The 19,070-nt window shown below is 40.2% G+C and overlaps 1 protein-coding gene and 1 long non-coding RNA gene across 2 annotated transcripts; both read right to left on the reverse strand.

Annotated features, from left to right (window-relative positions):
* LOC109830750 (putative disease resistance RPP13-like protein 1) lies at positions 1,329 to 9,142 on the reverse strand. Its single transcript, XM_020398112.1, is given in 7 exon segments — positions 1,329 to 1,359; positions 1,430 to 1,923; positions 1,926 to 2,362; positions 7,183 to 7,502; positions 7,505 to 7,754; positions 7,756 to 7,874; positions 7,933 to 9,142. Coding segments are annotated over 6 exon segments (2,343 nt in total). The 5' UTR covers positions 8,812 to 9,142; the 3' UTR covers positions 1,329 to 1,359; positions 1,430 to 1,585.
* Positions 2,683 to 7,038, reverse strand: LOC109830057. Its single transcript, XR_002244190.1, has 3 exons — positions 6,431 to 7,038; positions 2,938 to 3,115; positions 2,683 to 2,831 (listed from the first exon to the last, which is right to left on the reverse strand). It is a non-coding gene; the product is annotated as an uncharacterized LOC109830057 (long non-coding RNA).

Raw genomic sequence — 19,070 nt, forward strand, 5'->3', positions numbered from 1 at the left:
TTTGCCCAGATTTTAGGAAGAAGAAATTGATTGTGTTTTAAATGGGGAAGAAGGGTAATTTGGGAATTTTTTTCTTGGGCAGTGGGTTTGGGGCTTGGTTGCACTCTTTTTTCAATTTTAGGACTTGGGGGTTAGAGTTTTGGGGCTGGGGAGGAGGATGATTGAGCCAATTTTTTTTGGTTCATCTAAGCAATTTTCCCTTGATTAAATCCATGAACCGGATAGTTTCCAAATCAATTTGAGGACAACACGAGGATTCATATGCATTTGGCCCCACAAAACAACCAACCACTCGGAAAAAGAAGACGCCATAAATACACCAATTTCGGCAGTAAAATAAAAAGACCCCGGCCCACACTTTCTGATCACATTAACAAGTCTCCATCAACTCCAGTGGGAATTAAAGTACAAACCGAGCTCGCAAGGTTGAAGCGTAAAAATGAGCAAGATCGATGGGATGATCAGCATCATGTGCCGGATCTCGCCTCGTTTTCAAAGTGAGCAAGAGGTGCACCCCATATTGGCCCTTACCCAATACAATCAGAGGAAGAGGTGCACCCCATATTGGCCCTTACCCAATTAAACCTTGGGAGCTCGTAATTGATTCAGACCAACTACACAGCTCTTCTACATGTATCAAGTTTATTTGCATTTTGTCAAAAGAAAAATAAAATCATATAATATGCTAATGCCCCAATTGTTTATGATAAATTACAAAGTCATTTTCTGATATATAATGTACTAAATCAGAAAATATTTAATCAAATAGTTGTGCGTCACATTCACTATAAGGATTGATAAAACATAGCTATATAAGATTAGTCAAGACATTATCCTTTCCATAAATCATCAAGAGAATAAAAGTAGCCAATGAAAATCCTCCTCCTTGCAAATGCCTGGTCAAGACATATATAATCTCAAAGGAAAAGGTAGACATTTGTATTACCCAACTTATTCTAGAAACATACAACATCCTTTAAACGATCTAAATAACACTGGTAAAAGAGTTCACCAAGAAACAGATCGACAACTCTGTTAGTGCAGGAAGATGAGGGATCCTTTTGAGACTTTGGCAGCTGTGGATGTCCAGCTCCTTCAAGGGAGATCCCTTCAAGCCCCCAAGGAGTGATTTCAATCTCGGGCATTCCGAAACAGACAAGGACATTAGATTTGGGAACACAGTAATATCCTCATCTCTACCAAATGACACCTCTTGCAAATTTGGCACTCCATGGAGCCGGCGGGACTCAAGCTTTGAAGAACACCGGTGTAGAGCCGCTCCCAAAAACCTCTGAGCCAAGGGGTACAACCGCTTCGGCAAACAAAGAAGAACACCGGTGTAGAGCCGCTCCCAAAAACCTCTGAGCCAAGGGGTACAACCGCTTCGGCAAACAAAATAGCGAGATATCTCAATTCAAGCAACAAAAACCTCTGAGCCAAGGGGTACAACCGCTTCGGCAAACAAAATAGCGAGATATCTCAATTCAAGCAACAAGCCAAGAGGAGGAAGCCACACGGCGTTTCCGCATCTATAAAGGTACAAACTCGTGAGATGGGGAAGGTGGAGAGAACCCAACGATGGTGGCTACATCATCCAACTTGGAAGCTGACGACCAAAGTATCCCACGATATCTAACTTTTCCAGGCATGGCGGTGGGGCTAGCTCCTCAAACACATCCTGAATTCTGCGGACCTCTCCTTCGCTGTACCCAGCAGCTGGTGGATCCTCCCATTCTTTTTTAGTGCAGGCCAATTTTAATTCCTTGGGATGACGTTTATTCCCAAGCACATGCCATCCCTTCTGTGCTACCACTGTCTCCTTTAAGTTATATATTTCCAGCACCCTCAGCTGCTCTAAAGGGTTCAAATCTTCCAAGCTGCAGCCTTGTCCCCCTCCTCCCACAACAAAGCCGTTGAAGTGTTTAACCGCTCTAATCTTCCCACTCCGGATGGTACAAAGGACAATTCAGTCATCTTGACTTCAATAATTCTTAAATTGCACAGCCGAGTAATGTCTTTGGGAAGACTGTGGAGTGACGAACACAAAATGAGATTTAGAACCAGAAGATTCATAAGGAACCTTAGCTCCACAAATATATCCAGCTTGCCGGAGTCAATAAGGAACCTTATGAATCTCCTGGTTCTAAATCTCATTTTGTGTTCATCACTCCACAGTCTTCCCAAAGGCATTACTCGGTTGTGCAATTTAAAAATTATTAAAGTCAAGATGACTGAACTGTCCTTTGTACCATCCGGAGTGGGAAGATTAGAGCGGTTAAACCACTTCAACGGCTTTGTTGTGGGAGGAGGGGGACAAGGCTGCAGCTTGGAAGATTTGAACCCTTTAGAGCAGCTGAGGGTGCTGGAAATATATAACTTAAAGGAGGCAGTGGTAGCACAGAAGGGACGACATGTGCTTGGGAATAAACGTCATCTCAAGGAATTAAAATTGGTCTGCACTAAAAAAAATGGGAGGATCCACCAGCTGCTGAGTACAGCGAAGGAGAGGTCCGCAGAATTTAGGATGTGTTTGAGGAGCTGGCCCCATCGCCATGCCTGGAAAAGTTAGATATCGTGGCATACCTTTATCGTCAGCTTCCAAGTTGGATAATGCAGCCACCATTGCTGGGTTCTCTTCTTCCCCATCTCACGAGTTTGTACCTTTATAGATGCGGAAACGCCGTGCAGCTTCCTCCTCTCGGCCTGTTGCCTGAATTGAGATATCTTGCTATTTTGTTTGCCGAAGCGCCTCGGGTCCAAAACGTGATAATTTGGAGCGTGACTCGGTCGGCAATGCAACCATACAGTTACATTCACGCCTCTGAATCATCCTGTATACAAATATATTACCAAAAGAACTACTACATAGAGCATGTAACTAAAATAGCAAAGGAACTAGATAGATAAAAAACACTCTGAAAAGATAAATTCTCTTACATGCCCAAAACTCTTCAAGTAGGAAAGAGAAAAATACATCTTAGTCTGGAGTACCACAAGTGATTACGAGGACTTAATAACTGAAGCTGGGAGAGTAAAGAGAGAGGAGGTGATCACTGTCGCTGGTCTTAATCTTTAAAGCACTCTTGGTCCTACGAAGGAAGAACAATTCCCAAGTCTGGGACATGCAAACCCCAGGGGAGTCAGAAAACTCCCAACAAGCATGTAAAATGAGGAAATTGTGCGCGTGTAAGCATAAGTGGTAGATATAAAGAAATGATAAATTCTAAATTTTCAGTGATAAAAAATGTCTATCTTATAAACCAAACTACGATGAAAAATTAATTAAAGATGATAAAGGAAAATTTCTAAACATGGATATCCATTTACATGTTAAAGGAAGTTTCTAAACATGGACATCAAACAAGGTCTACCATAAAGCACATACCTTATACGATACGCTAAAAGGAGGTAAGATTTAGAAACCCACAACATAGATGAGTACGTCGAGAGAATAATCCAAACAAGGAAACCCTCGTATATACCATATATCTCCTATTGTAAATCTCTAAATATTAACTCCCAAAATTCTATACACAACAAGACAAATATACCTCATCAAAACCTCATCCAGGACATGTCGTGCATGCCAAAACTATCACAAAGCATATAGGCACATTATTCTTATTTTACATGTTATTTGAATTAGAGAAGAATATTTTCATGTATATAAATCGGTTCCCCGTAAACCGTCCTGGGAACAAGGCTTCAAGTCAGGAATTGGCCATTTGGCCCATGTATATATAACTCAGGATATCAGGAATGCGCATATGCCCGTTTATATATATGTTATATTATCCGTCTAATTCCCCTTTAAAAGCCCCTTGTTTGTCAATTACCTTTTTTTGTGACTACGCATGAAATGTTATGCACTAACCACAGTATTACCGTGGAACGACTTCTGTAAAACTATGAAAATAACTATGACCCAGAACATGTCCAAATCAAGATAGTTGCATCGTCTAGTCGATGCTATAATAGTAATAGTCAATGGAAAATCTCATATCAGAATATCGATATCGAGAGCATAGCCATGCTATGAAAGCACGCTTATAAATCATATTTTTAAGCAGAAGTCTTCATGCATGATCTCTTCTATTGGATGAAGACTAGGTGATCACACAACAATTAATTTATGTCAAGATGAAGAAGAAAAATATTTCTGAGGCAATACTTTAGCAAAAATGTTACTTATTCACCACGCAACTAGCACATGAAATGACCATCATCGTAACCATCTCATGACATTAATGAACTAAAAGAATCAACCTTAACATACTAGGTCCACTCAAAGGATCTGGACAGTCAGCCATTTATATTCAGCTTAATTGTCAAGACTGAAACACACCTCATTTCCAAAGGAAAGGCTGAAACTTGCACCAGTTATGCAATCTCAGTACTGGATCATACAACAATACGTTCTTATTTTATCTAAATCACAGGGCTCCACAACAAATAAAACAGCTACTAAAAGGAATGGATGTTCAAGAGGGTTATATGAGCAATCGGCTTGGAATAACAACCAGTTGAGTCAAGAGATTATAACAGAGACTCACGGCAACTATAAGATACTCCGGAATACAATAGAGTACATTCATAACTAAAATGTGTGGAGCCTTCATGCACTAAAATAAAAACCGTACACCGTAAGTAATAGTGGGAGGAAAACTCCTTTAAAACAAATGAGCTTCTCAATTAATTGAGTAATCTTGTTTACCTCTACCTCTTTGTCTTCTACCTATTTTTATATAATAATAGCAAAGCCATCCAGGGTGGAAAACTATATTTTTCTCAGCATGTTGATATACAACCCATCTCTTCTATTTGTTCCCTTTCATATTCTATTTGATTACTTTTATCATACTTTTAGCATAGAACCTCTAAAAGAATTAAAGATAAGGGAATACTAAATTTCACAGATCAGGAATTTTTGTCTCCCAGCAGCCAATGAAGCAAAACTAGACACATGATTTTCTATGAAGAAATACTAGTGAATAGGGCCGGCCTCGAGGTTTGGGTTGCCCTAGCCCAATCCAATTTTGATTGCCCCTTATGTTAAAAATTTGGTACGAACAATTATCCCCGTTTTGAAAGTTTTTTTTAAACAATTGTGCCTCTGGGAAATGAATTATGGGAAGAAATTATCCCGACACAAGTTTAAAAAAAAGGGCATTTGTCAGTTAGAAAACCTTGCTGCTCTTGTAGTATGAGCTCTTTTAACAGCAGAGCAAAAACGTTAAAACTTTCTTCGAAGCGACAAAGAGTCTACCATAAAGAGAACAAAGGTACATTTGGTAAAGCATCACTACTCCAAGCATAAGATAAAGCTAAAGTGGTAACATTGACACATTTCACAAAGGCTAAATGACACTTAAATACCAGAAATTATCCCCGTTTTAGAACTTAGATACTATGAGTTCTTTTTTTGTGGCAAATAAACACCACAAGTTGTTCAAACTTGGCAGTTACTATCCTCAGGATCATGTAAACGTCAAAAATTTTAACTGAATGTTCCCTTGTGATTAAATTTATAACTTTCTAACCATTAATATTTGTTAAACTTATCACTAAACACATCCCAACTCTACTTTAAAGTAGAATTTAATTAAGTTTAAAAAAAGGAATTTTGTATAGATTCAAAAACAAATTTAAGTGTCTTTCCTTCCAAATAAATCCCTTCCAATTTTCTCAATCAAAGAACCAATCCTTATTCTTCTCCTTCTACTCAGAGCGGTCAAGCTCCCTTTTATAACTGAGCAGTCAGAAATCGAGCAGGAAACTCAGCCACTTCTCGTTCTCGGCATCCGCAAGCACAATAGAACCCAATCCTCATTCTCGGCCTCCAAATCAAGAACGAGGTCAAAGTTTGAAAACGGATTATAACCTACTAAACTTACCAAACACTTGCAGGACTATAATCCAAGTGGTATTACAATCCACAATTTCAAGTGGTATTACAATCTATAACTTCCAAACACGCTCTTAGCCTCTTCCGCATTCTACTCCTCCATTTTACCTTCTCCTATTTTCTCTTAATCAATATCCCCCGAACATAATACTTGGTCACATAAAATATCTAACTGAATTAGGTCACAAAACGATGGAAATAAATATAAAACTAGTTCTAATTGCACGTTGCCACATACATACATATATTAATATTAATAATAATAATAAAGAAACAAAAAAGGGGAAATTGAATCCTAGGCTCAATAATAATAAGGTAGGGCAGACATCTTTGGGTCCCTAGTTCGTGCCGGTAAAGCTAAGCAATCACCTCGATCGGATCCCAATTCCCTCACACAAAACACCCTCCACCAATTTTCTTTTTTGCAAATCAAATCGATGATAGTAAATAAACATGAATTAGGAGGGGGAAAATACAAAAATTCAATAGAAATCGATTCTCAAGATTTTTTTTCTTCTTCGTCACCTGATCGCTTGCGAGAGTTCCAGAGGGTCGCATGGGGTGGATGAGGCGGCGGCACTGCCTCCGACTCCGGCGAGGTCCCATGGGAGTATGTATGCCACCGGCGAGTTGCCCCCCGGCCCTAGGTTGCCCCAGCCCCGGGGCTTGGTGGGCTTACCCCAGGGCCGGCCCAGGGTCTTGGCTGGATCTGAGCTCGGAGCGGCGGATCTGGTCAGGGAGGCGACGGAGGGTGTCGGTCAAGGAAGAGGAGATGGGGCGGAGGAGTTTGGGGATGGGTTCATTTGAGAGAGATGAAGAGGAGAGAGGGATTTATTGGAGAGAGAGAAAGAGAGAATCTGATGATGAGGGTCAGCGTGGTTGGAAATAATAGAGGAGAGAGAGAACGAAGTCCGGACAGTTAATTTCTCCACATTTTTCAAAAGAGGGCATCCCCCCAGATCGACAACTCTCTTCAAGGGATCCTTAATTTCGAGACTTTGGCAGCTGTGGATGTCCAGCTCCTTCAAGGGAGATCCCTTCAGGCCCCAGGGGAGTGATTTCAATCTCGGGCATTCCGAAACAGACAAGGACATTAGATTTGGGAACACAGTAATATCCTTATCTCTATCAAATGACCACTTATTGGTCCTATATTTTGGGTCACTGTAGCAAAGTTCATAAGGTTACAAACTCGTGAGATGGTGAAAAAGAGAACCCAACGATGGTGGCTGCATCATCCAACTTGGAAGCCGACGACCAAAGTATCCCACGACATCTAACTTTTCCAGGCATGGCGGTGGGGCCAGCTCCTCAAACACATCCTGAATTCTGCGGACCTCTCCTTCGCTGTACTCAGCAGCTGGTGGATCCTCCCATTCTGCGGACCTCCTCCTCCGTCCGTAAGTGTCGGACGTAGAAGTTTCGTCGTGGCGGACACTGTAGTTAATTCCTGTGCTTCTCCACAAAAGCTTTCATCCTGTGACAGAAACCGAGCAAGTGACCGCAAGAGATCGTGCATTTTATAATAACCTCGCACTTCTTCATAGATACTAAGATGCCTTCTAACTAGCTCTTCGAAACACTCCCCGGCTAGTTCTAAGAAAGAATCCTTTGCGTTTCTGCAAATACTTCAGCTGCACAGTGTCGCACGAGCCCAGCACGAGGAAATCGAAAACCCTCAGGTAATAAAGAGCAATAAAGAAAACATTTTCTCAGAATCTTTAGGTAGCTTGCCCATAGATCCTTTCTCAGAACTTTTTCCCATTCCCTCGAATTTCTCCCTTTTGTTGTTAAAACACCGGCGATGCTCTTAATTGTCGGAGGGAGGCCATCACATTTTCCAACAATTTAAGCCCCTCCATCTCTCAGACCCTGCATTTCCTCCTCCTCTCCGGTGACATATAAGCTCTTGCAGAGCATTTCCCAAGCCAGATTCTGGCGGCAATTGTTCCATGGGATGGATGTGCACCTCCCCCATCTGCCAAGCAACAGCTCGGCGGCAATTGTTCCATGGGATGGATGTGCACCTCCCCCATCTGCCAAGCAACAGCTCCGCTCTGTAGTGGATTAAGTAGTAAACCACCCCAGACATCTGCTCGCCACACATCATCTAGCACCAAAACGAAAGTCTTTCCCGAAACCGCGCCCTTCAGAAGAGGTTCGAGTTCTGCTTTAGTTTGCAAATCACCATGAACTCCTCCTGCTCCGCTTATTATCTCCTTGAGCAAAGAGGTCTCTGAGTAATTTTGTGATATGTAGACCCATATCTTTGTTGAGAACTCAGACTCTACTATTGGGTGATTGAAGATATTTTTAGCCAGAGTAGTCTTCCCTATTCTGCCCATTCCGGTAACAACAAAGACTTGAAGTTTTCTTTCGTCTTTTTTAACTATACTCTCTACCAGATCGTTTGTAGCACGTTCAACGCCCCTCCCCACGATATCAGACGTATCTATGATAGACGAGGTCTGACGATCGAGGATCAACTGTGTGACTCGAGTATCTGGTTCACTCCTCACTAAGTTAAGGCCAGACATATCTCTAGATATCTCGTCCAATCTCTCATTTAGTTTCTTGATCATGTCACCAATCTCATGGCGGAGACGGATGCTAGTGAAGCAAGAGAATAAGCGAGGGTTGCTGCAACATATCGTTGATGAATCAGATGATGTAGACGTCTGGCCTTCAAGCGATTTCCCACCCTCGTGCCTGCATAGGTCAATTACGTCATCGGCATCGGACATGACATCTTTGAGCTCCCTCACCCACCCTGCAACGGACTCCGAATGGATGCGCTTTCTCTCAGCATCAAGAAGCACATGCTTGATCCTCTCCATCATCCGCTGCAGCCTCTTGAGCTCATCTTTCACGCCCAGGACAGTTACCACCTTCTCCTTAAGGTACATCAGCCACGTTGCTGACTATGGTTCCAGCTAAAGCATCCAGCACCATGGCTATCTCCTCAAGAAATTAAGAAGCAGGTATTGGAGATTTCAGAGAGTTCACGGCCAAATTTCTAGCTTACTTTTGTTTAATGAGGGTTGGGTACTTAGAGAAATGAATGAATGCACTCCATTATACAGGTTTTTATCATTTTCTATTCTCCCTCTCTCAATTATTGAGGTACAAGATCGGGTGAGAATATGTCCACTCGCTTTGCTACAAGTGGGAGGAACATAAGGTCTACGGGACCACAAAGTGTTTGACAAATTGTTACAACAGAATGAATAAAAGCTGGTGTTTCTTCCACCTAAACAAATACTTCAAAAACTAATAAAGCATGACAGGCCAAACAATGAGCTGCTCGATTTTTTTTCACGCTTTGTATGTGAAAAAAAAATGCAATGTCTAAACCTAATTATAAGATAGTTTCTGTTTTAAAAAATAATAATAGAAAGGTAGCTTTCATCGATTCGGTTTATTTTTAAAGGTGGTTTTCATGTACCCCCCACCCCCCCAAGATATTAATATACACATCCATAAGATGTGGATAAATACAATCTTTTGTACACCTCTAGTTAAGAGTCTAAGTGAATCAGGTGGATTTAGATTAGATATGTTTTTATTATTCTTGTTGCACGAGAAATGTTCTAATAGAAAGTATAGCCAGCTAATTCTTCAAGATGGCGATTTTGTATACTCTGAATGTTCACGAGAAATGTAGCCCAAATCAAAAGATAGCAAAATAAGCACCATTTATCAACTGGCTGGGCACCATTTATAGTAAACTTTTACCGAGAGCTTTAGATGGTAACAAAGTTCATTATACAGGCAGGAGGAAAAATCAATGAAGGAAGTAATTCTGAGAACGTATTTTGTCTAATTGAGATAATAAGAACAATCAACACAATGCTTGTTAAATCTATATTTGTGCTCAACAATGTTGTCTGCATATATACTTTTACTTGACGATACTGAGACCCTTTGTCTTCCTCATCTCCTTCTACTCTGCCCTTAACCGATAATGCAAAGCTCGCCTTTGCTTTGCTAAATGATTACGAGTGTTTGATTTTTGCACAGCTGGAACAAGAGCAGCAGGTAATTAGTCCAGGTGTTTCTCAGAATGCTGAACGAGCGAATTAGTTCAATCGCAAGTAAAAAATATGGACACACGCAAGAAACTCAATCTCTGCATAATATATAACAGTGCTTTAGATATGTAGGATACAACAAATTAGAAATATCATACAGTTAATGTGCTATATATATATATATCGACATTTAAACAGTCTTTGAGTTGATACCTTAGGTATGTATAGAATCACTTTTAAACTAGGTTTATATGGAAAAGTTCACCTAGATGGTTATGTGAACAATTTGTCATGCAGGATCTCATCTTTCTTTAATAAGAAGTACAAGCACGAGTAATCAAAGTGCAATTTCTCAAGAATCAGTTGCTTTTCACCAAAGGGTTATTTGTACGATTTTTTTTGATAAACAGGTAAATAATCTGAAACTAAAAATGTTAAAACTACACTGTCACATGCTACGAAAAGAATGCAAGCAAAAAGATAGAATGTTACATAAAACTTACTCAAATGTTTCTTTGATTTAAAACTGTCATTTTAAAGCTTTAACTAGTTTCTCAAAGTTCCAATCATCGGACGGACGCCCGCTTATATGAAGAGAAGTAACAAGTGACATAAAGTAATAAGTGAATTGACTTTCCAGAGTTTCATTGCCATACAATCAGAGGACAGGCTTTCAGCCTTTGAGGAAGAGGTGCACCCCATATTGGCCCTTACCCAATTAAACCTTAGGAGCTCGTAATTGATTCATACCAACTACACAGCTCTTCTACATGTATCAAGTTTATTTGCATTTTGTCAAAAGGAAAATAAAATCATATAATATGCTAACGCCCCAATTGTTTATGATGTCAAATTACAAAGTCATTTTCTGATATATAAAGTACTAAATCGGAAAATACTTAATCAAAATAGTTGTGCGTCTCATTCACTATAAGGATTGATAAAACATAGCTATATAGGATTAGTCAAGACATCATCCTTTCCATAAATCATCAAGAGAATAAAAGTAGCTATAGAAAATCCTTCTCCTTGCAAATGCCTGGTCAAGACATAATCACAAAGGAAAAGGTAGACATTTTGTATTACCCAACTTATTCTAGAAACATACAACATCATTTAAATGATCTAAACAACACTGGTAAAAGAGTTCACCAAGAAACATACACAAAGAAAAAGAGCACTTCTAGTGTTTAACATAATCTGCATTCTAAGACCACAATTTGAGTCAACAATCAACATGTTGCTATGTACCCTAGAAAGAAGAAGATGAAACTACTTTCTACATAATTTCACAATCTTTTTAAAATTCATTTGAGATGGCATTTACCTATAATTTAACTATCAGCGAATGAGTAGATGAGAGCACTAGTCATTGATGAATCTGCAGCTTCTTATTGACATGCATATTTCTCAACATCTTGAAACCTTAGCTTCCGCCCCGAACACTTGCAAGTCATAAGAGTCATCATGTTGATCAGCACTATAACTAGTTGTCCTCATTTTATAATTTTAAGAAAGAAAGCCCTTTGGAGAATGAGGAAAACCAAACAGAAGTGAAGAAAATACAAATCCTGAGTTCTTTTTCTAGAGGATATTCCAAAAACAAAAGAAAAATTAATTCCTCTGGAAGTAACGAGGACTTGGCAGGATAGACTGATAGAGTAAAGAAAAATAAAGAGATTTGGAAAGGGGGTCTACGCAAATGGTTTTTTTCTCAAAGATCGATGTATGAAGTTGAACACTGCAGAAAGAAAGGTAAAACGATAAATGTCAATTTTTCAGAATACTTACTTTAAAACCTCCGCTCTCTGTGCTGTCAGGCTGAAGGAGATTGAGAAGTGCATCAGATAACCATTCCAAAGGAAAAGAATAATCGATAAGGATTAAATAGTAGCCATCAAAAAGAACAAGGTTACCACGACTCAAAACAAGATGGAAGTTATCATGCTGCTGTCGCTCTTGCAGCAGCCTCAGCAGTCCCTCCGTGAGAAAATCCATCCCCCCTGGACGTATAACTAGCCTCTCCAATGAATCCAGTTAATTTCTCCACATTTTTCAAAAGAGGGCATCCCCCCAGATCGACAACTCTCTTAGTGCAGGAAGATGAGGGATCCTTTCGAGACTTTGGCAGCTGTGGATGTCCAGCTCCTTCAAGGGAGATCCCTTCAGACCCCCAAGGAGTGATTTCAATCTCGGGCATTCCGAAACAGACAAGGACATTAGATTTGGGAACACAGTAATATCCTCATCTCTACCAAATGACCCCTCTTGTGAATTTGGCACTCCATGGAGCCGGAGAGACTCAAGCTTTGGAAAGAACACCGGTGTAGAGCCGCTCCCAAAAACCTCTGAGCCAAGGGGTACAACCGCTTCGGCAAACAAAATAGCGAGATATCTCAATTCAAGCAACAGGCCAAGTGGTGGAAGCCGCACGGCGTTTCCGCATCTATAAAGGTACAAACTCATGAGATAGGGAAGGAGAGAACCCAGCGATGGTGGTTACATCATCCAACTTGGAAGCTGACGACCAAAGTATCCCACGATATCTAACTTTTCCAGGCATGGCGGTGGGGCCAGCTCCTCAAACACATCCTAAATTCTGCGGACCTCTCCTTCGCTGTACTCAACAGCTGGTGGATCCTCTTATTCCTTTTTAGTGCAGGCCAATTTTAATTTCTTGGGATGACGTTTATTCCCAAGCACATGTCGTCCTTTCTTTGCTATCACTGCCTCCTTTAAGTTATATATTTCCAGCACCCTCAACTGCTCTAAAGGGTTCAAATCTTCCAAGGACAAATTTTCAAAACCGACCCTTTGGGGTTTTTAATTGCAAAAAACGACCCATTTCACACTTATTTTTTCAAAAACCGACCTGTTTTCAGCCCCTGGGGTCGGTTTTTGTAAATATTTTCAAAACCGGTCGTTTTTTGCAAATAAAAACCCCAAGGGGTCGGTTTTGAAAATTTGTCCAATCTTCCAAGCTGCAGCCTTATCCCCCTCCTCCCACAACAAAGTCGTTGAAGTGGTTTAACCGCTCTAATCTTCCCACTCCGGATGGTACAAAGGACAGTTCAGTCATCTTGACTTTAATAATTCTTAAATTGCACAGCCGAGTAATGCCTTTGGGAAGACTGTGGAGTGACGAACACAAAATGAGATTTAGAACCAGGAAATTCATAAGGTTCCTTATTGACTCCGGCAAGCTGGATATATTTGTGGAGCTAAGATCCAAAAGCCTCAGGTGTATTAGATTTCCCACAGCATCTGGAATATTCTCAATCCCTGAATGTCCGTAAGTGTGTGTGTCACTTACGGACGAAGGAGGAGGGGGACTAGCACTCACCCCTCAATTTTTACTTTCGCAGAGGAGCTTAAGAATCTTGTTGTTCGTAAGAGCCCCTTAAGTCTTGGGAGCGACGTGTTTGTTGGATTTCCACTTCTCCGGGTACTGTCAATGAGGAATTCAGGGATTAAGAATATTCCAGATGCTGTGGGAAATCTAATACACCTGAGGCTTTTGGATCTTAGCTCCACAAATATATCCAGCTTGCTGGAGTCAATAAGGAACTTTATGAATCTCCTGGTTCTAAATCTCATTTTGTGTTCGTCACTCCACAGTCTTCCCAAAGGCATTACTCGGCTGTGCAATTTAAGAATTATTGAAGTCAAGATGACTGAACTGTCCTTTGTACCATCCGGAGTAGGAAGATTAGAGCGGTTAAACCACTTCAACGGCTTTGTTGTGGGAGGAGGGGGACAAGGCTGCAACTTGGAAGATTTGAACCCTTTAGAGCAGCTGAGGGTGCTGGAAATATATAGCTTAAAGGAGGCAGTGGTAGCATAGAAGGGACGGCATGTGCTTGGGAATAAACGTCATCCCAAGGAATTAAAATTGGCCTGCACTAAAAAAGAATGAGAGGATCCACCAGCTGCTGAGTACAGCGAAGGAGAGGTCCGCAGAATTCAGGATGTGTTTGAGGAGTTGGCCCCACCCCACCCTCATGCCTGGAAAAGTTAGATATCATGGGATACTTTGGTCGCCAGCTTCCAAGTTGGATGATGCAGCCACCATCGCTAGGTTCTCTTCTTCCCCATCTCACGAGTTTGTACCTTTATAGATGCGGAAACGTCGTGCGGCTTCCTCCTCCCGGCCTGTTGCATGAATTGAGATATCTTGCTATTTTGTTTGCCGAAGCGCCCCGAGTCCAAAACGTGATAATTTGGAGCGTGACTCGGTCGACAATGCAACCATACAGTTACATTCACGTCTCTGAATCATCCTGTATACAGATATATTACCAAAAGAATTACTACATAGAGCATGTAACTAAAATAGCAAAGGAACTAGATAGATAAAGAAAACTCTGAAAAGACATTCTCTTACATGTCCAAAACTCTTCAAGTAGGAAAGAGGAAAATACATCTTAATCTAGAGTACCACAAGTGATTACGAGGAAGACTCAATAACTGAAGCTGAGAGAGTAAAGAGAGAGGAGGTGATCACTGTCACTGGTCTTAATCCTTAAAGTACTCTTGGTCCTGCGAAGGAAGAACAATTTCCAAGTCTGGGACATGCAAACCCCAGGGAAGTCAGAAAACTCCCAGCAAGCATGTAAAATGAGGAAGTTGTGCGCGTGTAAGTATAAGTGGTAGATATAAAGAAAAGATAAATTCTAAATTTTCAGTGATAAAAAAAATGCCTATCATATAAACCAAACTACGATGAAAACTTAATTAAAGATGATAAAGGAAAATTTCTAAACATGGATATCCATTTACATGTTAAAGGAAGTTTCTAAACATGGACATCAAACAAGGTCTACCATAAAGCACATACCTTATACCATACGCTAAAAGGAGGTAAGATTTAGAAACCCACAACATAGATGAGTACGTCGAGAGAATAATCCAAACAAGGAAACCCTCGTATATACCATATATCTCCTATTGTAAATCTCTAAATATTAACTTCCAAAATTCTATACACAACAAGACAAATATACCTCATCAAAACCTCATCCAGGACATGTCATGCATGCCAAAACTATCACAAAGCATATAAGCACATTATTCTTATTTTACATGTTATTTGAATTAGAGAAGAATATTTTCATGTATATAAATCGGTTTCCGTAAACCGTCCCGGGAACAATGCTTCAAGTCAGGAATTGACCCTTTTTGGCCCATGTATATATAACTCAGGATATCAGGAATGCACATATGCCCATTTATATATATGTTATATTCTCCATCTAATTCCCCTTTAAAAGCCCCATGTTTGTCAATTACTTTTTTTTGTGACTGCACATGAAATGTTATGCACTAACCACAGTATTACCGTGGAACAACTTCTGTAAAACTATGAAAATAACTGTGACCCAGAACATGTCCAAATCAAGATAGTTGCATCGTCTAGTCGATGCTATAATAGTAATAGCCAATGGAAAATCTCATATCAGGATATCGATATCGAGAGCATAGCCATGCTATGAAAACACGCTTATAAATTATATTTTTAAACAGAAGTCGTCTTCATGCACAGTCTCTTCTATTGGATGACAACTAGGTGATCACGCAACAATTAATTTATGTCAAGATGAAGAAGAAAAATATTTCTGAGGCAATACTTTAGCAAAATGTTACTTATTCACCACGCAACTAGCACATGAAATGACCATCTTTGTAACCATCATCATGAAATTAATGAACTAAAAGAATCAACCTTAATATACTAGGTCCACTCAAAAGTTCTGGACAGTTAGCCATTTATATTCAGCTTAATTGCCAAGACTAAAACACACCTCATTTCCAAAGAAAAAGCTGAAACTTTCACCAGTTATGCAATCTCAGTACTTGATCATACAACAATACGTTCTAATTTTATCTAAATCACAGGGCTCCACAACAAATAAAACAACTACTAAAAGGAATCGATGTTCAAGAGGATTATATGAGCATTCGGCTTTGAATAACAACTAGTCGAGTCAAGAGATTATAACAGAGACTCACGACAACTATAAGATACTCTGGATTACAATAGAGTACACTCATAACTAAAATGTGTGGAGCCTTCATGCGCTAAAATAAAAACCGTACACCGTAAGTAATAGTGGGAGGAAAACTCCTTTAAAATAAATGAGCTTCTCAGTTAATTGAGTAATCTTGTTTACCTCTACCTTTTTTTCTTCTACCTATTTATATAATAATAGCAAAGCCATCCAGGGTGGAAAACTATATTTTTCTCAGCATGCTGATATACAACCTATCTCTTCTATCTGTTCCCCTTTCATATTGTATTTGATTACTTTTATCATACTTTTAGCATAGAACCTCTAAGGTAAGTTTGGGGATAGGAGACTGAACTTTATTGGACACAGGTTTTAGTTCATAAATACAGAAGCTATGCACCGAAATTCTCAAAGGTAGAAAAGGACAGAGACCAAGAAAAAAATACCGTCCATAGTTGGAGGAAATTCATATTTTCTATGACCATACTAACCAACCCATTGATTTGAAAAATCTTAACACCTCAATAATCAAGATAAGGGAATACTAAATTTCACAGATCAGGAATTTTTGTCTCCCAGTAGCCAATGAAGCAAAACTAGAGATAAGGGAATACTAAATTTCACAGATCAGGAATTTTTGTCTCCCAGTAGCCAATGAAGCAAAACTAGACACATGATTTTCTATGAAGAAATACTAGTGATTAGATAAGGTGATCACGAAAAATAAAAGAATTAAAGACACATGATTTTCTATGAAGAAATACTAGTGATTAGATAAGGTGATCACGAAAAATAAAAGAATTAAAGGATAAAAATGCTTGCATAATAATAATGAGAACGAATTCAACAAAGAGCAAGACAAAAATGCATATTTCTCAACATCTTGAAACCTTAGCTTCCGCCCCGAACACTTGCAATTCATAAGAGTCACCATGTTGATCAGCACTATAACTAGTTGTCCTCATTTTATAATTTTAAGAAAGAAAGCCCTTTGGAGAATGAGAAAAACCAAACAGAAGTGAAGAAAATACAAATCCTGAGTTCTTTTTCTAGAGGATATTCCAAAAACAAAAGAAAAATTAATTCCTCTGGAAGTAATGATACGGGTGTATCTTCTTTTAGGAAAAACAATCCTCATGGGAGCTTGAGGATAGGTGATTCTCATGATATCTTGAGAATAGAGGCGTGGTTGGATCCATAGAGGACGGCGAAAGAAGTCAGAAGGAGTGGAACGCAGAAGATCAGGAAAAACAGGGTCGGGTTCTGGCCGGTCGACCGCAGCACCCATGCCGGTCGACCGGAGAAACCTGCACAAGGCAGGGTTTGCAGAAGCGCTCTGGTCGGTCGACCGGACCAAAATTGGCGGTCAACCTGATCACGATATTTGGCTTTTCCTGGTTCGTTTTGGATTCTGTTTTGGCAGGGATTCCTGATCCTTTTTGGACTTGTTTATTTACAAGATTACCACCACGTTGTAAACCCTATAAATAGGGATTGTTTAGGGTTCTACACAAGGAGGTTAGAGGCCAAGATGTAGTCCTAAAGGGTTTTAGGTCTAAGTGAAATCCTGATCAAAAGGATTAGGGTTTAGATTGTAATCAGATCTCAGGGGAGAAGTGATCAAGAGAGATTCTAATCAAGAGAGATTCTAATCAAGAGAGATTCTAATCAAGAGAGATTAGGGTTTAGAGAGGATTGAGAGGTTGTTCTCGATTCTAGTGAGATTGTGAGGGAGAGATTGTAATCTTTTGTTCCTCATAATCTAGAGAAGGTATTTCCTTCGCCTTATACTGAATTGTTCTAGTGTTTTGTCATCCTCTTCTCAACCCACCTTTTGGTAATTCCGCGACCAAAGGGTGCTCGCACGACGACTCGTATCAAGTTGGTATCAGAGCGATTAGATCCTGTGGAAGGGGGAACCTGTGGATGGTCCTTACTCGATCGCAATACAAGAAGCTTGGCGAGATCCTTTTTCTTTGGAAAGAGTTCAGAGACTAAGGAAGAAGAAGATGACTGAAGAAAACAAAGATGGAGGAGCTCGAGAGTTTCCTCAGCTGAAGTTCTAACTTGAAAGAGACTTCAAGTTTCTAAAGGGGGACCTATGATACAGGTGTATCTTCTCTTCGGAAAAGCGATCCTCATGGGAGCTTGAGGATAGGTGATTCTCATGATATTTTGAGAATAGAGGCGTGGTTGGATCCATAGAGGACGGTGAAAGAAGTCAGAAGGAGCGGAACACAGAAGATCAGGAAAAACATGGTCGGGTTCTGGCCGGTCGACCGCGGCACCCATGCCGGTCGACCGGAGAAACCTGCACAAGGCAAGGTGTCGACCGCGGCACCCATGCCGGTCGACCGGAGAAACCTGCACAAGGCAAGGTTTGCAGAAGCGCTCTGGTTGGTCGACCGGACCAAAATTGGCGGTCGACCGGACCGCGATATTTGGCTTTTCCTGGTTCGTTTTGGATTCTGTTTTGACAGGGATTCCTGATCCTTTTGGACTTGTTTATTTACAAGATTACCGCCACGTTGTAAACCCTATAAATAGGAATTGTTTAGGGTTCTAAACAAGGAGGTTAGAAGCCAAGATGTAGTCCTAAAGGGTTTTAGATCTAAGTGAAATCCTGATCAAAAGGATTAGGGTTTAGATTGTAATCAGATCTCAGGGGAGAAGTGATCAAGAGAGATTAGGGTTTAGAGAGGATTGAGAGGTTGTTCTCGATTCTAGTGAAATTGTGAGGGAGAGATTGTAATCTTTTGTTCTTCATAATCTAGAGAAGGTATTTCCTTCGCCTTATACTGAATTGTTCTAGTGTTTGGTCATCCTCTTCTCAACCCACCTTTTGGTAATTCCGCGATCAAAGGGTGCTCGCACGGCGACTCGTATCAAGTAACGAGGAATTGGCAGGATAGACTGATAGAGTAAAGAAAAATAAAGAGATTTGGAAAGGGGGTCTACGCAAATGGTTTTTTTTCTCAAAGATCGATGTATGAAGTTGAACACTGCAGAAAGAAAGGTAAAACGATAAATGTCAATTTTTCAGAATACTTACGTTAAAACCTCCGCTCTCTGTTCTGTCAGGCTGAAGGAGATTGAGAAGTGCATCAGATAACCATTCCAAAGGAA

The sequence above is a fragment of the Asparagus officinalis genome, chromosome 2, assembly GCF_001876935.1.
Source record: "Asparagus officinalis chromosome 2, Aspof.V1, whole genome shotgun sequence".
NCBI classification, from domain to species: Eukaryota; Viridiplantae; Streptophyta; class Magnoliopsida; order Asparagales; family Asparagaceae; genus Asparagus; species Asparagus officinalis.